Consider the following 9,525-nt stretch of genomic DNA (forward strand, 5'->3'; position numbering starts at 1 on the left):
GCAACGAGGGGCGGCGGCCCCGAGCGCCACCGGAAGTAGCGGGCGGGGAACCGGAAGCGCCCGTTGCCATGGTGGCCCCGCGGGCCTAGGCCGGGCCTGGGTGAGTGAGGGCCTGGCGGGTCCCCTCCGACGGGGCTGCGGTCCCCCGGGGGGGGACGGGACGCGGGGACCCCGACCCCTCTGACAGGACCCCAGCCCTCCGTGGGGGGCCGTCCCACCTTGGGCGAGGGGGGGACGCAAGGGACCCCGACGCCCCTGAGCAGGGCCGCCCCTTGGGGGGACACCCCCCCCCCGCCATGGACCCAGGCCCCCTCTGACGGGGCTGTGGTCCCCCGGGGGGCGGGACACGGGGACCCCGACCCCTCTGACAGGACCCCAGCCCTCCGTGGGGGGCCATCCCACCTTGGGTGGGGGGGGGGACACGCAAGGGACCCCGACCCCCTGAGCAGGGCTGCCCCTTGGGTGGGACACAGACATCCCCCCACCCCCCGCCATGGACCCAGGCCCCCTCTGACAGGGCTACAGTCCCCCGGGGAGGGACACGGGGACCCCGACCCCTCTGACAGGACCCCAGCCCTCTGTGGGGGGCTGTCCCACCTTGGGGGGGGGAGATGCAAGGGACTCTGACCCCCCTGAGCAGGGCTGCCCCTTGGGACACACACACCCCCACCCCCACCCCCCGCCATGGACCCAGGCCCCCTCTGACGGGGCTGCGGTCCCCCGGGGGGGGACGCGGGGACCAGCCGCGTGCCGGAGCGTCCGTCCGCTCCCCGTCTCGCCCCCACTACGGCGCCCGGGGGGCCGGTTTCGCTCAAGCACTCGGTCTCCCACCGCGCATCCGTTTTGGGACGGAGCACGGATGGGTTTCTCCGGGCAGCGGCGGCGGCGGCACGGCCCCCGTCCCCCCAGAACGGCCGTAATAACGGCGGCGCTCTTCCCCAGCACCGCCGGGCGTGTTTAATCTGCCGTCGAGATGACCCAGGCGGAAATAAAGCTGTGTTCCCTCCTGCTGCAAGAACACTTCGGGGAGATCGTGGAGAAGATAGGGACTTACCTTATCAGGACGGGCAGCCAGCCGCTGCGGATGATCGTCAGTGACACGGGGCTGTTGCTGGATCAGGTGCGTCCCAAAGCCACCCGCGGCGGCTGTAGCCCGGGTGCGATCGGAGGCGTTCGATAACGCGGCCCGGGCCGCTCCGATATCGGCCCGAGCTGTCAGTCGCCGCCGCCGCTCCCGAAGGGGAAACTGGTGGGAAAACCTTGGGGAGGACAAACGAGCGCTTTGACGCCCGTAAGAAAAACATCGGGTGGGTTTTCTTGAGCGGGAGAGAAGGTTCGTCACCTCACTTAAGGAGTCGTCTGGGAAGGAGGAGAGCGTAACTCTGACGTCTCCGCAGGGAGCAAAGGCAGGGAATAGAGCCCAGAGCGAGGGGGGTGACGCGCCCCGGGGGGGGGCAAGACGGTGCCAGAAACGCCGGCAGCTCGGCACCGGGGAAGGTCGCAGCGGGGCGGTGGGAAACGGTGGCTGTGCGTGGAGGAAATGCTCCGGCGGCGGCGGCGAAGGGGGGGGGCGAGCGCAGCGGGGGCTTCTCCGTCCCGTAACCGAGCCCCGCTCTGCCTCGGGCAGGTTAAGAAAGCCCTCTGCGTCCTCATCCAGCACAACCTGGTGACGTACCAGCTGCAGAAGCGAGGTTTCGTGGAGTACGAGGCCCAGTGCAAGCGGGTCCTGAGGATCCTCCGCTACCCGCGTTACATCTACACCGCCAAGACCCTCTACAACGACACGGGCGAGCTCATCGTGGAGGAGCTGCTCCTCAACGGCAAAATGACGATGAGCGCGGTGGTGAGGAAGGTGGCGGACAGGCTGACTGAAACGATGGAAGGTGGGAAGCGCCTCTCCTTAAAAAAAAAAACCAAAACAAAAGGGGTCTGGGAGGGGGAGGAGGTGCAGCGGCCGCCGGAGGCCGGTTTCGCTCGGTGAATGTGGTACCGGAGGCTCTGTGGGCCGCGTTGCAGGGGGAAGCTGGCTGTGAACTCGGAGAAGGAGCCACCCAAAGTGGCCTCGCTGCCGGAGGGGTCGTAAATGCCACCCCCGACACCCCCCCTGCCCCCAAAACGGCCTCCGAGCAGCCTGTTCGTGGTGGTTCTTTGAGGACCGCAGCGTCGCCTCGTCCTCTGGAGCCGCGGGAACGAGCCGGGGGCTGGCGGAGCTTGACGCCGCCCTCTCTGTCCTCTGGCCTAGACGGGAAGACCATGGATTACGCCGACGTCTCCAACACGTTTGTGCGCCTGGCGGACACGCACTTCGTGCAGAGGTGCCCCCTGGTCCCCGAAACCCCCGAGAGCCCCGAGGCGCCGCCTCCCCCTGCGCCCACGCTGGTGATCAACGAGAAGGACATGTACGTCGTGCCCAGGCTGAACCTCGTAGGTGAGAAGCTCCTCGGGGGTGACCCCGGCTGCTACCGGGTGTCAGGGGAGCGCTCGGCCACGCGCTTCCCCGCAGCGGTTTTTAAAAGCGAACGCCGTCGTCTTTGTCCAACAGGGAAAGGGAAGCGGAGGCGATCGTGCGACGAGGAAGAGAACGGCGAACGCAAGGCTAAAAAGCAGAAGCAAGATGGAGAAAGCTCGGAGGTAAGTGGGGACGCTGAAGCCATGTCGCCCTCGGCTCTGCGGGGCTGTAAATTGGAGCCGGGCCTGCGGCGGGCGGGAAGGGCGGGGGCAGCTGCCTGTTGGGCGGGACGCTGCCCGTCTCCCGCGTGTCACCTTTGCTGGGGACGCAGCGCTGCCCCTGTCCTGCCAAGAGCCGAGCTCCTTCCTCCCCCTCTGAGCTTACGGGCTCGAGGGACCCAGCGTCTTCCCAAACACGTTCTCCTGAGGAAACCAAACGAGCGGTTTTGTGGCTCCTCTCCCTCCGTTTTGTGGCTCCTCTCCCTTAGTTTTTGTGGCTCCTCTCCCTTAGTTTTGTGTCTCCTCTCCTTCAGGTTTTTGTGGCTCCTCTCCCTCCGTTTTGTGGCTCCTCTCCCTCAGGTTTTTGTGGCTCCTCTCCCTCGCTTTTGTGGCTCCTCTCCCTCACTTTTGTGGCTCCTCTCCCTCAGGTTTTGTGTCTCCTCTCCCTCAGGTTTTTGTGGCTCCTCTCCCTCAGGTTTTTGTGGCTCCTCTCCCTCAGGTTTTTGTGGCTCCTCTCCCTCGCTTTTGTGGCTCCTCTCCCTCCGTTTTGTGGCTCCTCTCCCTCGGTTTTGTGGCTCCTCTCTCACTGTTCCCCCACAGCCTCCGCCCGACGACGGCATTTACTGGCAAGTCAACATCGACCGGTTCCACCAGCATTTTCGAGACCAGGGGATCGTCAGTGCCGTGGCCAACCGCATGGATCAGGTTCGTGGAAGTGCTCGGAACCCTCCTGCAGTCGCTCTCCACCTCACGGGGGGAGCTTGATGGTTGCGGTCACGGCGGGGAGGTTTTAAACCCTGCTCCGGGGCAGGCAGGGGCGGCCCGCGTTCGGTTCCTGCCGCGGGAGGAGCTCAGGACAGAGGTTCTCCCTAACGAAGGGCCGTTTCCTTCCCCCGCGGATCCAGACCAGCAGCGAAATAGTGCGGACGATGCTGCGGATGAGCGAAGTCACCACGTCCTCCAGCGCCCCGTACACCCAGCCGCTCTCTTCCAACGAGGTCGGTTCCTGCCCCTGAGAAATCGTGGGGGGGTAGCCGAGGCCCTCCTCCGCTCGCACGGCTCCGGCACCGGCTTTGGATCGGGCAGGAAAAGTCTGTGAAGCGCCCGCAGATTTAGGCGAGCTGCTTACTCCGTTTTACCCCCGCTTACAACGTGCCCGTTTTCCCTCCCGTAGATATTCAGGTCTCTTCCAGCCGGGTACAACATTGTGAAGCAAGTTTTGGACCAGTATCTCACCCTGTTAGCCGACGACCCGGTGAGAAACGCGCCGTTATTTTTACGACTCGGTTGGGTAAAGAAGTTCGGTGCCGCCCGATGGCGGCTCCTCGCCGAGCTCCCTGCACCCCGAGGCTGTGCCGCGCGCCGGGGAGGTCTCGGGCTGAGGGAAAACCAGTTTCCTACGGATATTTAAAAGATACCGAAAGCGTTAAAAAAATACGGGCGATGTCCTTAGGCTGCCGAGGACAGATACGCGCGTTTTCATTCATAAAATCCATGTGTTACTTTTTACGGTCGGGGCTTTTGTTACTTTGGGACGTCCCGAACTTCTTGTTTTTTTCTTTTCTTGTAGCTCGAGTTTGTGGGTAAATCCGGGGACAGCGGCGGGGGCATGTACACCGTCAGTATCCTTCCTGGGTGAACTGCCCGGCCCGGCGTTTTCCAGCGCGCAAAACGTTTCCCGGGTGCTGGTGTTATCCCCTTGACCTTGATCTTGTACAGATCTTCACAAGGCCCTGGCGTCCCTGGCGACGGCAACCCTGGAGTCCGTCGTGGAGGAGAGGTGAAACGGCGATTTGAAGAGTTCTCCGCCCCCTCTCGCTTCCGTCCGCTGATTTGTTCTCCTCTCCCGCGCAGGTTTGGTTCCCGCTGTGCCCGGATATTCCGCTTGCTCCTGCGCAAGAAGCACCTGGAGCAGAAGCAAGTGGAGGATTTTGCCATGATCCCGGCCAAGGAGGCCAAGGACATGCTCTACAAAATGCTGTCGGAGAATTTCGTGGCCCTGCAGGTGAGCGTGCCCGCCCTGTCGCCGGAGCGAAGGTGAGGCGAGGGGCGTCCGGACAGAGGACGAGCTCTGGGGGCTGGAGAGCGACGGATGCGGAGGCCTCGGAGATTCCCCGAGCGAGAGCCGACGTCGCTCTCCCGCTCCTCGCATAAACGACTGTCCGGGCGACGGGCGTTTCCCGGCATCGCTCCCGTGAGCGAGGGACGCTGCGCCCCGCGCGGGACGCCGGCAAAACCCCGGCTCCGTCCCCAGCCCCGCGTAGCTCACCGCGACGGTCAAGTCCTCCCCACTTCTCTCGCCCACCGGCAGGAGATTCCCAAGACTCCCGACCACGCGCCGTCCCGCACCTTCTACCTCTACACCGTGAACGTCCCGTCCTCTGCGCGGATGCTGCTCCACAGATGCTACAAGGTACGTCCCAGCCACCGCCCTGGGCGCTCCCGGAGACCCGCCAGCGGCTCTGCTCGGTCTGCCTGTCCCCGAAAGCCACTGCCACCGGCCTGATCCCTGTCGGGTCCCCGCGTGGCCGCCATCCACGTCGATATTCCCAAGCAGCGGGGGGGGGTGTGTGTAAATCCAGGCCCCCCCAAGCGTGCTCCTGCTCCAGGCGCTGGAGCCCCGTGGCTCTCCACCACCACCACCACCACCACGCGTGGTTGTTCTTCTCCTCCACCACGCGTGGTGGTTGTTGTTCTCCTCCACCGCGCGTGGTGGTTCTTCTCCTCCACCACCACCACACACGGTTGTTCTTCTCCTTCTCCTCCACCACCACCACCACCACCACGCGCAGTGGTTCTCCATCACCACATGTGGTTCTCCACCACCACGCATGGTTGTTCTCTACCATCACCACCACACGTGGTTCTCCTCTTCCTCCACCACCACCACGCGTGGTTCTCCTCTTCCTCCACCACCACCACGCGTGGTTCTCCTCTTCCTCCACCACCACCACGCGTGGTTCTCCTCTTCCTCCACCACCACCACGCGTGGTTCTCCTCTTCCTCCACCACCACCACGCGTGGTTCTCCTCTTCCTCCACCACCACCACGCGTGGTTCTCCACCACCACGCATGGTTGTTCTCTACCATCACCACCACACGTGGTTCTCCTCTTCCTCCACCACCACGCGTGGTTCTCCTCTTCCTCCACCACCACCACGCGTGGTTCTCCTCTTCCTCCACCACCACCACACATGGTTGTTCTCCTCCTCCACCACCACGCGCGGTTCTCCTCTTCCTCCACCACCACGCGTGGTTGTTCTCCTCCTCCTCCTCCACCACCACGCGCGGTTCTCCTCCACCACCCATGAGCGAGGGCGGCTGTTGGGCCGTCCCCGCACAGCCCCCGGCCCTGGCAGCGACGTGGCTGGGTGTAACAGCCGCCTCCTCCGCCCCGGGGACTCTCCGGGATGGTGCCACCGGGGGGTGGCGGCAGCGACGTCCCCGTCTCACCCTGCCCCCTTTCTCCTTCCTCTTCCCAGAGCGTGGCCAACCTGATCGAACGGCGTCAGTACGAGACCAAGGAGAACAAGTGAGCGCTGGGGCTCCGGCGTCGCGAGGAAGGGCTGGTGGCTTTGGGTGGGGGGGGTGGGGGGCTGAGGCCACCATTTTCTTGTCTGTCACCCCCCCAGGCGGCTGCTGGAGAAGTCGCAGCGGGTGGAAGCCATCTTGGCGTCCATGCAGGCCACCGGTGCCGAGGACGCGCAGCTGCAGGAGATCGAGGAGATGATCACGGCCCCCGAGCGCCAGCAGTTGGAGAACCTCAAACGCAACGTCAACAAGTGAGCGCCAGCGGGGGGGGGACACACACGACGGGGACGGGGACGGGGACGGGAGCGGGCTGGGGACGCCCTCGGCCTTCCCGCGCGCTCCCGCTGCTCCGTCTGCCCCCCCCCAGGATCGACGCCAGCGAGAACCAGGTGGACGAGACCATCTTCGTGCTGGAGTCCTTCATCGAGAGCACCGTGAAGAAGCCCTGAGGGTGCTGGGGGCCCCGGCGGGGAGCACGCGGGCGCCGGCGGGGGGGACGTGGGCCTCACGGCCGCCCGGGCCGCTGCCGCTTGTGAGGGAAATAAAGCAGAAGCCGCTGATGCCGCCCGAGCGTCCCGTGGGGACTGGGCGCGGTGGGGACGCTGTCCCCGCGCCTCCCGGAGCACCCTGGGCCGGGGGGGGGCCCGGTCTAGGGCGCCGGTGGCGGAGGGTGGCACCGTCCTGTCCCCGGGGCTGGCGCTGCCCCAGCGGCCGCCGGCAGGGGGCGCGCTCGCCGACGGACACCTCCCCCTCCCTTACCCGGGGGAGGGCCACGCCCACCGCGGGGAGCGCCACGCCCACCGCGGCGCCCATGGCGGGGCTGGCGCGCGTGCTGGTGCACGTGCGGCGGGGCGGGGCGGGGCGGCCCGCGCCCTTCGGGCAGGTACCGGGGGGGGGGGGGGGCAAAGGGGGGGCCGAAACGGGGGGGGGGGGGGGGGGGGGAAGGGGGCGGGCACCGGGCGTGCAAAGTCTGCCCGGGGGGGGGTGGGGGGGGGATGTGTGTGCACGGCAGGACGAGGAGAGCGTGGGCGTGCAAGGGGCGTGCAAGCACAGCGGCTGCACCCCAGGAGCGTGCACAAGGCGGGGGGGGGGGGGGGGGGGGGGGGCGTGTGCACCCCCCCCCCCCCCGGCTGTGGTGGTGGCCATCGTGGTGCCATGGCCGTGGTGGTGCCATCGTGGTGGCCATTGTGGTGCCGTGGCGGTGGCTGTGGTGGTGCCATGGTCGTGGTGCCATCATGGTGCCGTGGCGGTGGCCATCGTGGTGCCGTGGTGGTGGTGGTGGTGGCCATCGTGGTGCCGTGGCGGTGGCCATCGTGGTGCCGTGGCGGTGGCCATCGTGGTGCCGTGGTGGTGGTCATCGTGGTGCCATGGCGGTGGCCATCATGGTGCCATGGTGGTGGTTGTGGTCATCGTGGTGCCACTGTGGTGGTGCCATCATGGTGCCGTGGTGGTGGCCATCGTGGTGCTGTGGCGGTGGTTGTGGTCATCGTGGTGCCACTGTGGTGGTGCCATCATGGTGCCGTGGTGGTGGCCATCGTGGTGCTGTGGCGGTGGTTGTGGTCATCGTGGTGCCATCATGGTGCCGTGGCGGTGGTGGTGGCCATCGTGGTGCCGTGGCGGTGGTCATCGTGGTGCTGTGGCGGCGCCACCGTCCCCGCTCCGTCCCCTCCCCGCAGAGCGTCACCGGCGTCTTCTGCCCCGCGCACGAGGACGCAGCCGTGGTGAGCTGCGGCCTGGACCGCGGCCGCTTCCTCCTCTCGGACGTGGCCTTCCCCGGCTCCACCACCGCCCTCCTCAAGGTGAGGGGGGAGCGCCAGTGGACCCCGCGCCCCCCCACCCACCCACCCACCCAAGTGCCGCCACCCGCCGGCCTGTCCCCCCCTCACGTCCCCTTTCCCTGCAGAGACCCTCCTTCTGCCCCGCCAAGCTCCTGGGGGAGCAGCCGGGGACGGCCCTCCCCGCTGAGCTGCGGGGCCGGGGGGTGGCCGCGGGGGTGGCCGTGCTGCTGCAGGCCGGCACCGGCCGCGTCCTGCTCACCCGCCGCGCCGGCACCCTCAGCATCTTCCCCAACGTCTGGGTGCCGCCCGGTGAGTTGGGGGGGGGGGGGGAGCCGAAATGGGGGTGCTGGTTACTTCGGGGTACGCCTAACCCGCTGTCCCTCCTCGCAGGGGGGCACGTGGAGCCGGGCGAAGAGGTGAGGGGACAACGCGGGGACCACACAGCCTCCGCCTGGGAGAGGACAGGGAGGGTGCGGGGGGGGGGGTGCTGGTGCACCCTGACACCCCCCCCCCCCCCCTCCTTCGCCGTAGCTGCTGGACGTGGGGCTGCGGGAGCTGGAGGAGGAGACGGGGCTGCGCCTGGAAGCGGGGACCTTCTCCTGGAGGATGCTCGGCCTCTGGGAGGTAACGTCCTGCTCGGCTGGGGCGGGGGGGGCTCGGTTGACGCGTCCCCGGGGTCCCCTCCCGTCCGCCCTCGTGAGCGGGCAGCACCTCGCGCCCTGCCCGTGTGCTCCCCCCAGTCCATCTACCCGCCCGTGCTGAGCCGGGGGCCGCCGCGCCGCCACCACGTCGTCGCCTACCTGCTGCTCCTCTCCGCCGAGCCCCACGAGCGGCTGGAGGTGAGCGTCCCGCCGGGGCCGGGCTGGGGACGTCCCGCTTCATCCCCTGGGTGACGATCCCCGCCTCGGGGGGGTGGTGGTGGTGGTGGGGTTTCAGGCCAGGATGCGTCCCAGCGAGAGTGAGGTGAGCGCCTACGCCTGGCTGGAGCCCCCCGTCCTGGAGGCCATTGCGGCCACGGAGGACGGAGCGGAGAGTTTGGGAAGCGTCGCCGGCGCGTTGCCGGCCACCGTCAGGTGAGGATGCGCCCGGGGGGGGCAGGAGCAGGTCCCCATGGGCTGTAAGAAACGGGGCGCAGAGCCCCGGGGACCCGCGTCGCTCTGTCCCTAATCGCCTTCCCTCCCCTCAGCGTCACGGAGCTGAGCGACGGCTCCTCCAGCACCGCCCAGCTCCCGACCACGACCTTCCTCAGCGCGGCGCCCGCCGAAGGGGGGGACGCGGAACGGGTCAGCACCGGCACCAAGTTCGCCCTTCGGCTCTGGCTGGAGTCCCTCGGGGAGCAGGGCCGAGCCCGGCCCTAGAGCGGCCTCGCGCCGCCCCCGGGGAAGGGAATAAAGTTACACACACACACACCCCCCCACGGGGACCGGAGTCCGTGTCGGAGTGGGACGGGGGGTCTCGAAGGGGAGGGGAGCGGGACGGGGCGGCACGGACCCTGCCTGCCCCGGGGAGGGCGAGGATGGCAGGGTGGCCCGGAGGGGAACGCGACGGG

At 67.8% G+C, this 9,525-nt stretch overlaps 2 protein-coding genes across 3 annotated transcripts; both read left to right on the forward strand.

Annotated features, from left to right (window-relative positions):
• Window positions 1-26: 26 nt before the first annotated feature.
• Window positions 27-6,768, forward strand: POLR3C (RNA polymerase III subunit C). The gene is made up of 15 exons (XM_076359699.1): window positions 27-100; window positions 943-1,120; window positions 1,628-1,883; window positions 2,243-2,428; window positions 2,543-2,631; window positions 3,268-3,372; window positions 3,573-3,665; window positions 3,842-3,922; window positions 4,238-4,289; window positions 4,387-4,447; window positions 4,522-4,672; window positions 4,979-5,080; window positions 6,150-6,199; window positions 6,300-6,449; window positions 6,566-6,768. The coding sequence occupies exons 2-15, from the start codon at window positions 974-976 to the stop codon at window positions 6,645-6,647; spliced, it is 1,605 nt and encodes a 534-aa protein (XP_076215814.1). The 5' UTR covers window positions 27-100; window positions 943-973; the 3' UTR covers window positions 6,648-6,768.
• A 241-nt stretch (window positions 6,769-7,009) lies between these two features.
• On the forward strand, window positions 7,010-9,380 carry NUDT17 (nudix hydrolase 17). 2 transcript variants are annotated; one of them, XM_076359891.1, is made up of 8 exons: window positions 7,010-7,081; window positions 7,875-7,997; window positions 8,102-8,285; window positions 8,367-8,392; window positions 8,508-8,600; window positions 8,717-8,815; window positions 8,913-9,049; window positions 9,163-9,380. In XM_076359891.1, exons 1-8 carry the CDS (start codon window positions 7,010-7,012, stop codon window positions 9,332-9,334), a joined length of 906 nt encoding a protein of 301 aa, XP_076216006.1. In that variant the 3' UTR covers window positions 9,335-9,380. The 2 variants fall into 2 exon arrangements, with proteins under 2 accessions (XP_076216006.1, XP_076216005.1); XM_076359890.1 differs by lacking the exon at window positions 7,010-7,081 and having other exon boundaries at window positions 7,358-7,997.
• Window positions 9,381-9,525: the final 145 nt, after the last annotated feature.

This window comes from Aptenodytes patagonicus, chromosome 26 (genome assembly GCF_965638725.1).
Source record: "Aptenodytes patagonicus chromosome 26, bAptPat1.pri.cur, whole genome shotgun sequence".
Taxonomy (NCBI): Eukaryota; Metazoa; Chordata; class Aves; order Sphenisciformes; family Spheniscidae; genus Aptenodytes; species Aptenodytes patagonicus.

Bases quoted from the DNA above. Each gene is read 5' to 3' on its own strand.
- POLR3C (XM_076359699.1), top strand. From the start codon at position 974: ATGACCCAGGCGGAAATAAAGCTGTGTTCCCTCCTGCTGCAAGAACAC. The intron at 1,121-1,627 runs GTGCGTCCCAAA...TGCCTCGGGCAG, and splicing joins CGGGGCTGTTGCTGGATCAG to GTTAAGAAAGCCCTCTGCGT. The intron at 6,450-6,565 runs GTGAGCGCCAGC...GCCCCCCCCCAG, and splicing joins CTCAAACGCAACGTCAACAA to GATCGACGCCAGCGAGAACC.
- NUDT17 (XM_076359890.1), top strand. From the start codon at position 7,434: ATGGTGCCGTGGCGGTGGCCATCGTGGTGCCGTGGTGGTGGTGGTGGT. The intron at 7,998-8,101 runs GTGAGGGGGGAG...CTTTCCCTGCAG, and splicing joins CCACCACCGCCCTCCTCAAG to AGACCCTCCTTCTGCCCCGC. The intron at 8,601-8,716 runs GTAACGTCCTGC...TGCTCCCCCCAG, and splicing joins GGATGCTCGGCCTCTGGGAG to TCCATCTACCCGCCCGTGCT.